The 17,285-nt window shown below is 40.1% G+C and overlaps 1 protein-coding gene across 2 annotated transcripts in view; it reads left to right on the forward strand.

The window, feature by feature from the left end:
- The window catches only part of ppp1r37 (protein phosphatase 1, regulatory subunit 37), a 53,138-nt gene extending 36,420 nt beyond the window's left edge, over window positions 1-16,718 (forward strand). The window contains exons 5-13 of one of the 2 annotated variants that reach the window (XM_042486398.2): window positions 1,171-1,290; window positions 5,090-5,240; window positions 5,381-5,536; window positions 6,918-7,030; window positions 9,774-9,915; window positions 10,000-10,166; window positions 11,577-13,356; window positions 13,460-13,545; window positions 14,742-16,718. In XM_042486398.2, coding sequence (XP_042342332.2) covers window positions 1,171-1,290; window positions 5,090-5,240; window positions 5,381-5,536; window positions 6,918-7,030; window positions 9,774-9,915; window positions 10,000-10,166; window positions 11,577-13,356; window positions 13,460-13,536 — 2,706 coding nt within the window. In that variant the 3' untranslated portion in view covers window positions 13,537-13,545; window positions 14,742-16,718. The remainder of the gene's footprint in view (window positions 1-1,170; window positions 1,291-5,089; window positions 5,241-5,380; window positions 5,537-6,917; window positions 7,031-9,773; window positions 9,916-9,999; window positions 10,167-11,576; window positions 13,357-13,459; window positions 13,546-14,741) is intronic. The other variant, XM_042486397.2, reaches the window with a different exon arrangement.
- Window positions 16,719-17,285: the final 567 nt, after the last annotated feature.

The raw sequence follows: 17,285 nt of genomic DNA on the forward strand, positions 1-17,285 counted from the left end.
TTATTTTAATGCACTGATGATTTTGCACCATTTCAGCCTGTAATGAATGCTGTTTTACACATTTATCTCTACAGAGCTGAACTGTCTTGTCAGATAGGCTAGCTAACAGACTTGCTTGACATAAAATCAACCTTTCAAGCCATTGATGCGTCTCAAATTTCATCTTTGTGACGTAAATATTGTTTGACATGTTGGTGAGACAAAAATAGGTTTGTGCTCAGTGAAATTAATGATGGGATCATTTTAACAAACCAGTCAAATAAAGTAAGCTTCCTATTTTTCTTGTCTTTCTTTTCTTTTCTTTTCTTTTCTTTTCTTTTCTTTTCTTTTCAATTTGTTGCCCCTCTATTCTTTGCCCCTCTACGCTATTGCCTACCAGCATAGGCAATAGCGTCATGACTTATTTTTATCCTTCAACAGCAGTTTGAGTCGCAGCTTTTATAACTGATCAGTTCATCCAGTCAGAGATGATCAGATCAATGTACGAAAGGAGAAGCTGGTGCAGAGTGAGTGAAAGTAATCTTGTAGACTTTGAACATTAAACAGTCTAGTTTCACTTTCACTGTGCCTGCCGTTCTGCTGCGTCTGGGCTCTGAAAGTGTGATGTAATGCATAATGGAACAATACATATATTCCCATAGCGTACCTAATGAATGGTCCAGCTCCAAACATAAAAACTCTATTTGAGGCAGTAGATGTTTTGATCGTAGCCGCCCACCACAAATAAAGAATCTGTGGGAAACCCTGAATTCACTATCTACATCTGTGAACAAATGTGTGTCTAAAGCCCCTCATAAGTCAGCAGACGCAATAAATATCTTTTAGCAACACAAAATAAAACTCACACACTTAACCATCTAAAATAAACCTCATTCTGTGTTATATGTAGAATATAGGAGCAGTTACTGTTTATTTTCATGTTCACTACTTTAATGGTCACTGACTCTCTAGTTGCAGCTGTAGGCAGGTGTCTCCTCTTTACCTCCACCTGAGGCCCTCATGGAAACGCCTCAGGAGCCTATTATGAGGGACTGTTACTATGGCAACTAGAGCTGCTCCAGACTATATCAAATAACATCTCTTTCAGGGTTTTGACACTGTGACCGACTGTGAGATTTGTTTAAAGCTGTTTGCATAATGTTTAATGTCTTCTCTGTCTGTGCTTCTCAGGGTGCATCGGCTCTGTTTGACATGATTGAGTACTATGAGTCCGCCACACATCTCAATATCTCCTTCAACAAGCACATTGGCACACGGGGATGGCAGGCCGCAGCTCACATGATGAGGAAGGTGAGAAAACATCCTCCCCTAGAGTGGAAAACATTGTCTGCACAGAAAAACAACAGGATGGGAATAGGAAAGAATGATTTATTTCTTGATCAACAAAACACTCCAAAGAATAACATGTTAAACTGGAAACACTTTTTTTTCCAAAATGGCTCCAACATCTTTAAAAGACAGACATATGACATGAAACAGTGAATTATTAAATACAAAACTCAAACATTGCAAACTAAACCATAAAATAAGTATCTACATAAATGCACTTAAATACAGTAAAAAGTGATTTATAGCTCAATGAAATCATCATTAACATAAATGAAACCTCATCTGACCTCCAGGTTCAAAGTGGAATTCAGTGTCACTCACTTCAAAACACTAATCAGCATACAGGAGAATAAAATTGTATTTTATCAGTACTTAGGTGTACACAGTAAGAAGAGATACAATAAAAAAAACAGAAAACAAGTACAAAGACAGTAAAGCACAAGTATTAAGTTGTGCTATAACACAAGTAAATATATGCTTTGTTTCATTAATAACAGTATTTTAATGCATAAAAATGTTTATTAAAAAGTTAGCTCAACAATTAACCCTTTAAGACCTGAGCAAAATGTCTCGATGCCTTTCAAAATCATGGAAAGAAGGCCATTAGCAACTTGAGAAGAAATGACCCGAAGATTTGCAAGAAATTTGTAAAAAGCACAAAAAATTACCTGAAAATTTATGGAATGGAAAACCAAAAAGGAAATGACTGAGAAAGGTGCTTAAAAAAATAATAATAACTCTGTAATAATTTTGATTATATGATTGTGATGATAATAATATAATGAATATACATTTGTAGACAATTTTCCCTGTCTTACTTTTTTAAAATTATTTTTATATTTTATTATTTGTAAATCTACTGTTATCTTGCAATTTGTGGGACATTTCTTGCCAAGTCACTCATCAGCTTTTCCTCCGCGTTTTTGAAAGAAATTAAACCAAATTTACTAAGGATTCAGATGTTTAAATATTTGTGAAAGGCATTTGAGCACAGCGCGAGAAGTGATGTCGATCCAGGTATTAAAGGATTTAACAGTGAAAACATAAAAGTGGCAACAGGTATAATGCCATTAGAGGCAGAAAACTCTAGACTTCTTCTTGTTTAAATCAAAATGGTGGCTGCTCCACAGTGCAGCACCAGTATATAAAAAATAACATGGTATTCGTTAAAGTACAGGCTGAGTTCTGACAGAATAAACAGAATTATTGAGGGAAAGTGATTTTCTCTCCCAAAACAAGTGAGCAGGGAAGGACGATATAAGAAATTGTAATCGTAATATAAAAAAGGGGGTTTGATACTGTTCTCAGTGTTTGTCTTCAATGAGAAAGTCAAATACTTATCAGAAAAGAGTCTGTTTGGTCTCAGATACTTCGGGCTCTTCCTCTACTTCTGTAATTGTAGCTTTGTGCCCAGCAGAGAAGATCGATCCGTCCACAGTGGGGGAGTTTTTCATCCCTGGCTGAACTTGTGTCGTGCAGCGCTGCTGTTTTCTGTCAACACTCAGACATAAGGGTCGGCCTTTTCTTGCATGCTCTCCCAAAGTCCCGCCTGTGACCTTTACAATGCATTTTGACGTCAGTCGGCACCTATTACTGTGACGAGTACAAACAGTTCATGCAGGCAAACACAAATAATTTGTCCAAAAAAAAAGTGAAAGGACTGTTGATTTTGTTTTAGGGGAAGAGAGAGGGTAAAACCACTCTATAAAAGCAGTTTTCATAGTTCGTTTTGTATCATCCTGTACTATATTATATTTCAAAGGTTCAGTATGCAGCATTCAGAGCTTTAATAAAACAGCAAACAGCTATGTGATATGTAAACATGGAGTGGAGTAATAGCGTCCTGAACAAAGAATGAAGTCACACTCCCTCTGTGTGGGTTGTAACCATAGACTGCATATAAAGATGAACGACACGCCCCCGCTTACCCCGCTATACTGGAGTGAGGTTAAAATATCCGAGTCACGGGCGTTGCCATCATGTGAGGGTGATGTCATTGAGAGTTGGCGTCTGATATTCGCGGTGGGGTAGTTCCCGCCAAAACACCGCTTACCTATACAGCTGTCAGTCACCAGGGGTGAAAGTCTGGTAGCGTATGTATGTTAGTGCTTAATAGCCCCTGTATGTGTGTGTATCCCATTGATTAGATAATAGCAGCCACTCTGCAATGCACTCATACGGCGGGTAGAGTCGGTTACAGTCGGTTGCAGCTGGTGACAGTGATTGGGTTGATGCAGAAGCGTACTACACCGCGACCCCTAGGTTAAGGGCTCAGTCACACATGAGCGAAATTAACAGCGCTGAATATTTGCCTCCTGTTTACTTCTGTTTAGTGTGAGATAATGGTAACTGTGCCCAAGTCTACCTTACAAGGAGCCACCTGCTATTCAGCCTAAACACACTAACACGCCAATGGAACAGCCATTGGGAGCAATTTAGGGTTCAGTATTTTACCCAAAAATACTTAGAATATCATGAATCCTTCAACATGTAGACTAGAGGGAACTGTTTCACCAATCCTCTGACATGTGGACAGTCTGCTCTTTCTCCACATTCACCTCTAGTGACACAGCAAGTCTGCATTTTCACATCACGTGGAGCTGAACTTCAGTGAACTTTGACCCGTGAGATCGCAGCCTCAACCAAGAATAAAGTAGTATTTGTGAAGGAGCCATTGATTGTTGCTGTGTTTAACCAGCTGATATTGTATGATTCTGGCCATGAAAAATGCAACTGCCCCTCATGAGAGATGCTGCCTGGCTGGCAGTGAATCAGGCGAGAGGCAACAAAAATGAGAAAATGGGAAATGTACCAACTAGATTGTGGAGTTTCTGGATGTTTTTGTCATGTCTGAAGTTGACTGTGATGTATCCTGTCAGTTTACAGCCATAAACACTTTTCTGTTTCCCAAACCACAAATTACTTTTCAGTCGTTGTTAGTACAAATGTTGTGGCCTGTTTTTTGTTTTTTGGGTTTGGTTTTTTTTCCAAGCTTCAGTTCATTACTCACCCTTCTCGGGGGGAAAACCAACAAATTCTTAAGCACAGATATTAATGATACATAACTGTGTTTGACTGAGAAGCTTATTCTCATCTGATTAGTGTTTACACCAAAAGGCATTCCCTTGTCTACATTCATTGAGTGTGAAGAGCTGTCTAGAGACACGAGTTTGAAGACTGTTAGTGTCGTAGCTTGTCAATGAAAAGTCGCACTGGCTCATTTCAACAAAGCCCAATAGATTGTCATGCACTAATGCTTTGATAAGTGTGTGTCCTTGAATCCCTGAGGTGAGGCTTTGGATTAAGCAGATGGAAAACAACACTGAAGTGCCTATATCTGGACGACATTGTGCATACACGTCATCTTTGTCATTCACATTTGCATTAAGTCTGATGAAGCTCTTGGCTGATGTTCATTGGTTTACAGCAGCAGCTATAATATATAAAAAGCTGATAAGAGTTCACAGGACGAGTACTAAAAATCAAAGGAAAATGTGTGCTGTGTGAGTTAGCCAGATGTTATAGATCATCTATATGCGTACTTACCTCTTGCTTTAAGTCTACAAGACAGTCTCATCTCAAAATATATATTTAACTTATATTATAAACTCCTTGGCCTTTATAATTATGTCATTTTATTGCACGTAAGAACGACGCAAAGATTGTTTTCATCACAATGATGAGGACATTATTTCACACTGTTAAGATTTCTTATTTGCATGCCAAATAAAGTGTATTTCTATTGGTGTTTCACCCTCAGACGAGCTCTCTACAGTATCTTGATGCCCGTAACACTCCTCTGCTGGACCACTCGGCTCCCTTTGTAGCACGAGCACTCAGGATCAGCGGCAGCTTGGCAGTCCTCCACCTGGAGAATGCTGGTCTGTCTGGCAGACCGCTCATGTTACTGGGTAAGATGGGCAGTATGGTTGCTCTTTCCAGCCGTGCCCTCAGTGTCGGAGAATCCTAAATCCTGAGTTTAATCCTTTATTCCTGACATTCTGTTTTTCTTCTTCCCCCACCTTCCTTTATAATCTGTTTTCCTGGACAGCTACAGCTCTGAAGATGAATATGAACCTGCGGGAGTTGTACCTGGCAGACAACAAGCTCAACGGCCTGCAGGACTCAGCCCAACTCGGCAACTTGCTTAAGTTCAATTACAACATTCAGATCCTGGACCTACGCAACAACCACATCCTAGACTCTGGTATGCAGCCGTCATGTAGCACTAACACATACTGTGGTATAATTGTTTTATAGTCTTGTATGTTTTCTGAAGGTGGGACTGTTATGTTGAAAAGATTTGTTTATTGTGCCTGAACCCTCAGCACCTTTTCACTCAGATCAGTGTTGATACGATACAAGAACTCACTTTGATCATGAAGCCTAATGTTACAGTATAATTATGTAGTTTATTTATCTTTGAATTGTATGAACCTTAAGCTGTTGCCTCAAGACGCGATCTCATACAGCTGAGGTTACATCCAGTAACTACTATTACTCACGAGAGACCATTATCAGCGGAAACACCAAGTGTTTCTGGGTGTTTTTGCAACCTTAGTGTAGAGGACTGTGATATTTGTTTCAACTTCTCAGATACCTGCTGTCTTGTATTCAACACACAGCTGCCACAGACAGAGACAGGCGATTGCATCAGTTTCTATTAATTTATTTTATCAGCTGTCAGATTTTAAACATGTATTTTTTAAAATAAGATAATCAATATGTGGAGGTCAATAGCTATATTGTGGTGAGCTGCTAGAAATAAATCATTGAATGGGAAACACTGTTGATAAGATGAGAATTTATTGATCCTTTTTGAGAAATTGGGTCATCGCAGCAAAAGTAATGCCAAATAAAGCAAAAAAAATACAGCAAGAAGTACATTAAATACTCATTAAATAGTCTGCATATGGGCCTGTGTATTCACATGCAGCAGCACAGAGGTGTTGTGTTTATGGAGAGACAGCAATGATGAGTTTAATCATCTGTTCACAATGTCAAATATGACATATAAGATTGTAAACACAACCCCAGTCTGATGTTTGATCATTTGGATTCATTTGAATTTACAAAAAAAAGGTCACAGTTCAAGCTGGGGGACAAACTTAAGTTTCCAAAAGTTTTATTTTTCCCTTTTTTGTTTTGTACCAATTAACTCAGTTTTGTGTAAAAATGTGTTTCTTGCTTTGTTTTCAACCATTACAATGTATTTTTTCATCTATACATACTGTACTTTTTCTGTTGTACTCTGATAAGTTCAGATATAAATACACAAGATGTCATGTTGTAATCATGCTCTTATATAGTACAGCTGAGGCTCATCTGTGTCTTTTTTTAGGATAAATTCATGCATTTATAGTTTTCCTTCTGCAATGTAACATTTTGAATGTGTAGAATAAATGTCCTTCATCTACTAGTGCAGCTTAGGAAATACAAGACAGTGCAAACAAGCTGCTGCTGTGAATGCACCAGACCACCTCAAATTACGCCTTTTTGTTTTAGTTCACGATGTTTGGTTAAAATTGTGATGTTTTTAAGTTAAATACAGATGCACTAATTCTGTCTGTCTCTGTTTGTCCTCACAGGTTTGGCCTACGTGTGCGAAGGACTAAAAGAGCAGAGGAAAGGCCTCGTCACTTTGGTGCTATGGAACAATCAGCTCACACACAATGGCATGGGCTACCTCGCTGCTGCACTGGTACACACAAACACACACACATACACACACATACACATTGGCACCATAAATCCACTCACACACACTTATCTGAGGTTTTAAGAAGAAAACACTGGCCGTGTGTGTCTATAGTATCTTGAGCAGAGAGAATTCAGTTTTCTTCTCATTACTCTATTAAAGAGGTGATCAAAATAGAGCTCTGCTGTTTGGTTTACTCTTTTGTCCTCATATCTGCTGATCTGTTGAGAGAGAGAGTGGGGATTACTTGATACGAAACAAGATTTCAACACAAAATTTGTGCAGCTTTTTAAACAAAATAGATTTACAACTGTTTCATTGTTAGATGAATGACTAATACTTTAATTACGCTTGAAAAAACGCTACATGATTTCTTTGTGTACATTTTCAAGTGACAGGTGTGTAAGTCGATGTGCCATGTTGACTGGTTTTATGACGTCTGATTTGAGTGGACATCTCCACATAGGCGTCTCATTAATACAGCTGACAATTTGAGCAGACATATCTTGCTCAGTGGACAGATGTGTGCTCGTCTTAGTGCTGTACCAGTCACAGCATCTGACACAGATAATCCATTACTAAAGTCATTGGTCTCATGTCTGCTGTTGAGTGATAGCGTCATTATCTTCACATTCATTGTGCTCTCATTGTTTCAGTTGTAATGACTGCTGAGTCATTATAGTCTCAGCCGTGTCAGAGTAACATTTTTTTCAATGTTTGTTACAGTTTTGTCTTATTAATAGAACCACAGAAAGGTTTACAAGAATAGCATACATACCATTATTTAATGACTATAATGCAGCATCTGCAGCATGTTTCTTTCTCACATTATTCCCAGTTTACCAATACTTTTTAATGAGATGAGATTAATTTTGTTGACCCAATGTAATATCTACAAAAACTCCCCAAAACTCATGTTTGACAAGCTCTTAACCCAGAATTTAACTGTATATTTAATTGTAATTGTAATATTTTTTACACAAATAGTCGTCTTTAAAATAAAGACACAGTGTTGTAATTAAAGGGATACTTTGCCCATTTTCAACCAGTTTTGTATAATCACAACGTGGGTAGTATGTATAAAGGACCTGTGGTAAACTCCCTTCCATCTAAACCAGGGCCCAGATCTTCTTGCTCATCTTTCAGTTCAAATCTGATGAATGACATTATTTCGCGACATTCTGCAAATGCTTAATAGCTCTGGGGCTTTTGGACAATCTACAGATTGTACTTCTGTTTTTTAGTATGCCTGCCTCCACTGATAAATAGTTCAGAAGTGAATCGAGAAGGACAGCCACCCCTGTCTCTCTCTCTGTGAAACGCCGATCAAAAGTTAAAACTAAGGAGTGCTGATCAAATATAAACCCAGTTTCTGTTACTGTATCACACTTTTCTCACCTTAAATGTCTTCAGAAACATTTTTCAGTGCACTCTTTGTTTGTGAGAATTTGTGAACAGGAAGTGGGCACCATGCTGTTCCTTTATTGTGAAAACGGAGGCTCAAATGGCAAAACTAAGCAGTGCTGATAAAATATGTTATGAGTTATATATTTCCCACCTCAAATGTTTTAAGAATCATAGTTTAGTTTACCATTTAACTGAAAATTGAAATTGTTTGTTACCAGCTGGTCGCTATATTGTTTTCGGACAAGTTAAAACCAACTTGGTTTACATCACTCACAAGCGGGAGCATTAATTGGTCCGGTGCAGTGAAGTGAGGTTTTCATCTTGAATAAAAGTGAATGCCACTGCCCTTTCACTGTGTTTTCTCTGGTAATGTAGCACCAATGTCAAAAGTATTTCTATCTTTCTACTGCATAGACAGCTTAGCTTTTAAAAAAAACATCTTTCTATTAGTAAAATACTTCTTTAAAGATTTTACAAAACAAAAACAGGCAAATGGATGCCCATGAACTCATGTTGTTTCTTATGGAGAATTATGACTCTGCAGTCCTGTTATTTTTAGAAACTCATGATGGTTGTTCTTTTGGATAATAAAATGGTGCATTTTTATCTCTTCCATGAAATCTGTGTGACGCTGAAGCTTGTGAGATGTTGTAGGACACACAAAAATGGCCCAGATACTTGTTCATACTGAAAAAGAACAGCACATGATTGTTTGATACAAAACCCCACAAATAACCACAGTGTATTTGATCGCCACATTGTGATTAGATAATAACGTTAGGCATTCAGCAGTAACCAGGATAAGAAGAAAAGGCACATACACTGACAAAATAAATACAGATTTCTCACATAGTGAAAAAAACATAAATGTGTATGCTTAAGGTCTCAAGCCATCAGCAGCAAAGCTCTGGTGCTCACTGGGAGGTTTAAATACGCAGTTAGCATTTCCACAGTAGATAAAAGGAGGGATAATTGGAAAGAGTCTTATTAATCAGCCCATTAAGTTGTAAATTGTGGCCTCCAAGGAGGAATAATCTTTTTCAGTGACTCTTTATAATGTCAAAACTCTTTACAGTTAAGAATCAGACACACTGAAAAATCACAAACACATAAATTAGGTTTAAAAGCTACCACATAAACACAGTTTTTATGAACACCTTAAAACACATTCTAGACATTTTACACTTGATATCATCATAATCTCAGTTAATTAGTCCATGAATAAAGTATTTTCAAGACTCCACTGACAATATTCTTGCTCTTAAAACTTAACAGCACTCTTCCATTGTTTAAACAATCTAATAAACACATCAATATCTGTTGTGTCTCTGCCTCTCAGCCATGCACCCAGAGTCTGGAGACTCTGAACCTCGGCCATAACTCTGTGGGTAATGAAGGGGTCCACAAACTGAAAGACGGACTGATTGCCAACCGCTCTGTGCTTAGACTGGGCCTCGCTTCCACCAAACTGTCCTGCGAAGGTAGGAACTAGTGCCTGTCAGTTTTTGTGGTTGATTTATGTTGTTTTGCATTTTTTGACGTGTTTCTGTGATCTGGTGCTATAGGAGCTGTAGCTGTGGCTGAATTCATTGCTGAGAGCCCCAGACTGCTGCGTCTGGACCTTCGAGAGAATGAGATCAAGACAGGCGGACTGATGGCGCTGTCACTAGCCCTAAAAGTCAACACCTCTCTGCTGCGTCTTGACCTTGATCGGGAGCCCAAGAAAGAAACTGTAAGCAAGTGGGAGGGGATAGAGGGGATCAGGTAAAATGTTGTACAAAACAAACTTGGAGATGCGGTGTACCACAGTGTACCACAAGTTTGAGACAGTATGACTCAGCGAATGTAGACAGTGGCTGTAAGTCTGTCATTGACCAGCTGATTTAAGAGTTTTGATGAAGATCTGGATCATGCAATAAGGCATGCCTACTTTGTTTTTAGGGTTAATTGTTGTAAAGATATTCAAGAAATGAGACAACTTGAGAAAGCACCTCAGAAACACCCAGACCCCATCTTGCAGGACTCCCATGTCCAATGTCGATGCGTTTTCTGACACACAGTCGGAGTTGATTTGCCACATCTTTTTACCCCGGCAGCCGCATGTGACACTGACTCCACCAGTATACCAATCTGTTGCACTTCACACAAGCATGTGTGATATTGTCATATAATGTTCTTCCAGAGCCACATACAGCTAACAAATCATCTGTGGTTTCAAATTCCACCATGTTTCACCAAAACCAGCATTTCTACTAAGTGTTTGAGGTGCTTTAAGTACTTAAATTCAACATTAAGAAATGTAAGTATTGTTTGCAGTGCTCTGCACTCTAAATCCTGCTTTTTTGTCCTTTGCCAATCACATGCCAGATGAATAATAACCTTTTATTCATAATAAGTTAATTTCAGACCCTGGTTGTAGACAAAACAATTAAATCCCTAGAAATAAAATAAGTCCTTGAAAAAGTGAAAAAAAACCTGCGAAACAAGTCAACACCCAACACTATTTTGCAAGGGTACCGTCACTGCATCCTGGGTTAAGTGCTGCCCAAAACGATTGTGATTAGTTTAAAGAAAGACAGACAAGCCAAAGCATTTTTCTTTCACCCACAGCAGAATGATAAAGTCTGCTTCAACTGCTTTCTCTATTCCTGTCACAGTGCTGTGGAGACAGGTCTCACTATGTGAGACTAAGTTTTATGGCATCCTTCATACACAGTCAAAATAAATCCCCAAAAAATGTAATATTCACTTCTGTTTGACTAACATTTTCTAAAACGTACTAATGCAACTTTGGTTTTGTTCTTTTTATTGGATTTGTGGAAAATAACACAGAATAATACTAGCCTTGGCATTTTTAATGGTTTCTGGGGGGCATTTTCTGCTTTTATTGAAAAGCTGACAGTGGAAAGAGGAAATGAGGAGAGGCAGTGAGTGACGATACAGTTATTCTTAACCTGTAGGCCACCAGAACAGAAAGAAAATTGTTTTCTGAAAAAAAGATATTATTACTGACTAAAGCATCAGCCTGAAGGAAGGTACAGGCTCAAAAGAGATTGTAGGGATTGCTTTGATTTAGTTGTGTTTATTTTGATGTTCTTGTGGTTTATGTTGCATGTTTGAGATGAATCTTTGTGTCTCTCAGGTAAAGAGCTTCATTGAGACTCAGCGCGCCCTGCTGGCTGAGATCCAGAATGGCTGCAAGAGGAACTTCATCCTGGCTAAGGAGAAGGAGGAAACAGAGCAGAAGATGAGGCAGTCAGCATCTATGGCCGAAATTGCCACAGAGGATGGGACCAGAGAAGAAGAGGAGGAGGAACCAGCACCAGAGCAGAAAGGGCCCAAAGAGGGGAAAGAGGGAGAAGAAGGAGGTGAAACAGCAGGAACAGAAGAACAGACAAGCAGCCAGTCAAGAGAGAGCACTGAGACAAGCGCTCCTCAAATGATTCTGGAGTCAGACTCAGACACTGAGGAGGAGGAGGAGGAAGTGGTAACAAACTCCTCTTCCACATCAAACTCCACCACTCTCTCAAACCAGACCGCTCCTCAAACACAGACGGGGGTTGCACAGCCTCTTCTCAGTGCCTCACATACGTCCTCACCCCCGTCTGCCTCGCCTGCTGGTGGGCAGAGTGTCATTTCTGGCATCACCGTCACAGAATCCACAGCTCCTCCCGGCACCCCTCCTTCTCCAGGTCGCTGTATATCTGTCTCTAGTCCAGGGAGGGGCCACAAGATCTTCATGGTAACTCGGGTGGAGAGCCCCCCCGAGCAGCAGCAGCAGCAGCAGCAGCAGCAGCAGCAGCAGCAGCAGCAGCAGCAGCAGCAGCAGCAGCTACAGTTCAAGATGAGTGCACCCGCCGCTCCCAGCAAGGCTAAAGAGGCTTCAAAGACACCTGTAGATGTAAATACACCCGCAACACAGCAGACACAGCCGCCGACCTCATCTCAAACACAAACACGTCTGACACAGGAGGATGTGAAGGAGAACTCACCTGCTCTGTCAGAAGACTGTAAACTGACAGAGCAGACTCCTGTAGCACACTCGCTAGAGTCTGCACTAAATACTACAATAGAGCCACAGTCTACAAGTGAACCTACAGAGGATGTCACAGCTCGTACTTTAGATCCAGAAGTGACAGATCCGAGTCAACAAACACCAGCCCTGCCTTCAAATTCCGTCAAATCTGTGCAGGCGTCAGCAGTTCAGCTGACTGAGGAGGTAACAGAGAGCGCTGAAAGACCCCAACCTGAGTTAAAATGTGTGGAAGAAAAGAGGGAAGGAGAGGAGGGAGGTTGTGTTGAACATGAGAGACAGGTGAGCACAGAGTGTGAACAGTTGGACGAACTGAGTCAAACCCAGACTGATATCCCTTCAGCACAAGCGCAGCAGCAACCGTTAACATCGACTCATGAACAGCTACAAGACGAGCTAGCATGTGCATCAGAGGAGAGCCAGTCGCCCATCCAAATAGAGGAAGAAGATGAGCAACTTACACTGCAGGAGATACAGGAAATGCCAGCCAACTTGTCAGGAAATGAAAAACACAGTTTAACAGAGAGAGAGGACAGCCAGTCAAGCCAAGAGGGACCATGTCCAAAGCAGCAAACAGAAGCAGATGAACAGGCAGTGGAGCCCCTTGTCTCTGTGCAGACTGATCAACAGGAATCTGTCACTCAGGCTGGAGCTCAGGAGTCAAATCTTCAAACTGGAGAAGCCCCAAAGAGTCCCAAACCTGCCACAACTGAGTCCGTCAAAGAGGAGGATTCACCCGATGAGAGCTCTGCAGATGAAGGCGAGTGTTTCGCAGATGCTCAGGAGGAGGTTGTCAATTCAGCTCTGCCCAACGGCCTGAAGCCTGAGTTCTCCCTCCATCTTCTTGAGGCCGAAAGCCCCAAGCCCGGCAGCTGTGTGATGGAGCACGGTGAGTCGCTGTTATAACTGATCTCTGCTGGTTTTGAGATAAATATTCCTGTTTTTCGGTGACAGTCCTGTTTGGTAATGTGTGTTATTTGTCATTTGTGTAGTGAGTGTCAGCTGTGGACAAGACCTGGAGGAGCTGCTGCTAGAAGCCAGTTTGGAGACGGGGAGAGACGCACCATGAGGTTGTGGGGTAAACATTTACATAAACATATGTACAGTAGATTACAATAAATCAATTAGACATGTGGTAGATTAACCATCATACTGCTGATGTAAAGTTACCTTGAAATGGAGACTTCATATTGCAGAAGCTACTCCTTCAAAAGCACGTCGTCTCCATGAAGCCTCTTTCACTTATAGTTGCCAGTAATTATTGGGATAACCTTTAAGGCACTGCTAGTGATTTTCACTCCTTATGCATGCATCCCATTCACAAACACTTCCATCTTGCACCTTTTTTCACATGCCATGGAAATATCAGAGTAGATTGGGCAAGAGATAGTCCAGCAGATAGCTGCAAGCCAGAACTTTGGGGTGTCATAAAACAGACGTACACATATTGTCTGCGCGGACAATTACGTCACACTTTTTTGTGTATGTGAGATATTTGTTTATGGGATATGCAGAGCCATTGTATGAATTTTATACCGTGTCCTAACAGTAAGGGAGTGCTGCTCTCTGACCATTGTAAATCCGTTAAATATGCACCTCTGTTACGTCATGAAATCAAACGACATAGACTATCAGCCGTTTGCTCGACTGGAGATGTAACCACTGGGTGGGTTAGTATTTGCCATCTTCCTACTTTTGTACATTTGTAATAGAAAACACATATTTCATATTGTGATATTTACTGGAAATGGACAAGATTATTGCCATCAGCAAGTAGGTTGTTATAAGTGGTGTTTAAATACAGAAAACGCTCAGCTCCCTGGTGATCTCCCTCCAGCTAGCGGCCACGTTATTTAGGCTTTTGTTGATAAATGTGTTGTTTCTTCATGCATCGCACAGCTTTCAAATTGAGCTACAGGAGTAAATAAAAACATGGTGTCCAACTAAAGTTCAGCTTAGGTAAGTTAGAAAAACAACAGAAAACAATGTAATCAAAATGGCACTGTGTTAAAGCAAATTGTACATAAACAAAATAATCTTTTCAAGTAATCGATTTTGAAAGATAGTAACTGTATTCGGAATACAGTTACAATACAATACAAGTCAGTACAATATTTTTGGTATTTTAAAAAAGTTATGCTGTTACCTGTATTCCCCAGCCCCGATAATGGATAATTAGGTTCACTATTAATGAGTTTGGTCTATAATAGTGAGAGAACTAATGTTCTCTGCGGCACTCTGGACTAATTTATCTCCTCTGTTCTACTTCCACAGCACTCTGATAGTTTGTATGGCTCTGCTACAACATGACTGGTTGCCCTACAATGTTTTTGTCACTTCTTTGACTTCACCACCAACACGACCTTTCCATAAAGGACAGAAGACCTGGCGTTACAATAGAAGCTCTAAACATGAAAACACAACAGTATGATGAAAAAGGACTGAATCACATTCTGGAGCTTCGCTGTGACAAATAAGGAACCCTCTACATTCACACTACATCAACCACTGAAACACACATACATATGCACATTATAAGGGGGGGCGGGGGTAAATCACCCTGTTGTCACTACATTTTGTCAATCTGAAAACAGCCACCTGTGAGTGAGAACGAAGAGAGCTGGGGGATAAACACTAACCAAAGACAGAACATGGACCTCTCTCACAGCCCTCTTGTTGCTCTCTCATGTAGTTTTCCACTGTCGTCCGGGAAGCAATTAGATTTTTTTTGTCATAACACACATACACAACAACGTAACGGTGATCATGCGAAAAGTGGGGATGATGGCACAGTCACAAGACAAAATAATGATGGACCCTGCTGAGCGGACCTGCTGGCTTTAAAAACTTGTTCTTAGAGGTGCAAGTCTGTCAAAGGCTTTTATATCCGAGGAAGCTGAAGATGTTAACGTGTCTGTTTAAATGTTTTATGTCTGTGTCCCCACTCCCGACTATATCCCCTCCTTCGAGGGGGGAGAAAATGAAACACTTAAGGGACCTCTGCCAAAGTGACATCCCTCTTTGTCTGTTTCCTCATTCTCTGCTCACTTTGGCCCCTCAGGAATCAGCGTCCCCCTCTGCTCCTCAGATCTGATGAGGAGGATCTGCAACCTTCTCCTGCCTGCCTCCGCTACAACAACAAAAAAAAAGCTTTTTGAAAGTTAATTTTTCTCCCAGCTGAAAAACCCTCTGTGAATGTTGGAAAGCAAGATGCCTGCTTTTGGTTGACTTATTTTTCAGTGAAATCATCTTTTTTTTTTCTCTGCAACTTTCAGACACTATCATCACAATGTTCGACCCGTCACTGTCGTGTTAAACTCTTTAAAGAAAAGCAGCTCTGTCGTCATCTCCCCTCTCCTTCCTCCTGTCCCTCAGTCTTTCACTGGTGCCATCTCACCGCTCATTATTCATGTTGCCTTTAACATTCAACCAATTCACACTCAGTCTTTGTTTTTTGTTTGGGCTGCTTTAAGAAATTATTTTCTATTTATTTTATAGCTATTTGCGCCCTTTTTGATTTATTTCCCCCCTTTTTCACCCTCCTCATCCTCATTTTATCTTTTCTTTTCCATTTTGGGGGTTGCTTTTAAAGATTAACCCCATTTTTTTGATGTATATTTCAGATTCAAATTAGAGCAAATATTTAGTTTGGGGTTTTTTTCGGGGGGAGGGGGGGCGGGAAATCTGTGTTGGAAGGAAATATGATTGAATGGTTGACTATGGTAGCAGTCGCGGTGCAGTAATTAAAGCAAACACAAGGAAGCATTTATCAGTTCTTATCCAAGCCCCGATTGTTTTAACACTACTCTGCTGGGTGAAGCTGCGGCCACACGGGGGCGCTGGTGTTTTTCTCCCACAGAAGAGATGGAAGAGAAGGTGTGACCAGCATCATGTACAACACGCTGCAGGCGCTGACGTCTCCGTTCAAATCCAACTCCTGTCCTGAGTTTTCCAGAGCAAGGACTTTAAATAAAATGTCAACTTGTTCGTTAAAAAACCTGCTTTGATTATTTCCTGAAGCAGATACAGGCAGGTGTGTTGTTTGTTGTTTTCTTCTCCTCTGAAAAGGAGCAGCGTTCAATCCTCCTGCTCCTCTCCACCCAACAGATAGTTTGCCCCCACTGTTTGTTATGCTTTAATTTTTAGAAATTTTTAATAATGACTTGTTAACTTAATTGAAATGTGCTGGTAATCACACGGATATGTATGGCGAAATTTGTTCCTCTCAAATAAATGCATGTAATGACTAAATGAGACGACTGAATGTTTCAGTGTCTGCAGATGGGTTTAAAATGTTCAACTTTTGACCACTCTCAGTTTTTGTACTCCTAGTCCTACTTGCTGAGATTTTTACAACGCTTTGCAGAGTGATTTGTTCATGTTAAATAGAAAATTAACTTTGCATCACACATCTTTCAGTAGGTCTTCACCCTCATGGTCCAGTCAGACTGAAGCACAGGGATGCTGCTTGTCTGTCGTGTGTGAATAAATTACAGTAAAATCCTTGATAAAACTTAAGAATTAGCACTCAACAAAGTACAGCTGAGATATATATTATATATATATATATATATATATATAATATATATAGATATTATCATGACATTTGCTCCGATAGTCGTCAAGATATTTCAGTCTTGATCAAAGTGATGGAACAGCAGACAGTACCATACAGCCATGCTGCTAACATGGCTAAAAAGTATGTGTAAAATATTAATATTATATTATCCTACAAAAATTTACAATTTAAAACCTGAGGGGTCTCAATGAGATGACCAGGATTTATTTATAAAAAAGCTAGGGAAAAAAATTATATAT

The sequence above is a fragment of the Plectropomus leopardus genome, chromosome 6 (assembly GCF_026936395.1).
Source record: "Plectropomus leopardus strain MGB_pleo_1.0 chromosome 6, ASM2693639v1, whole genome shotgun sequence".
Taxonomy (NCBI): domain Eukaryota; kingdom Metazoa; phylum Chordata; class Actinopteri; order Perciformes; family Serranidae; genus Plectropomus; species Plectropomus leopardus.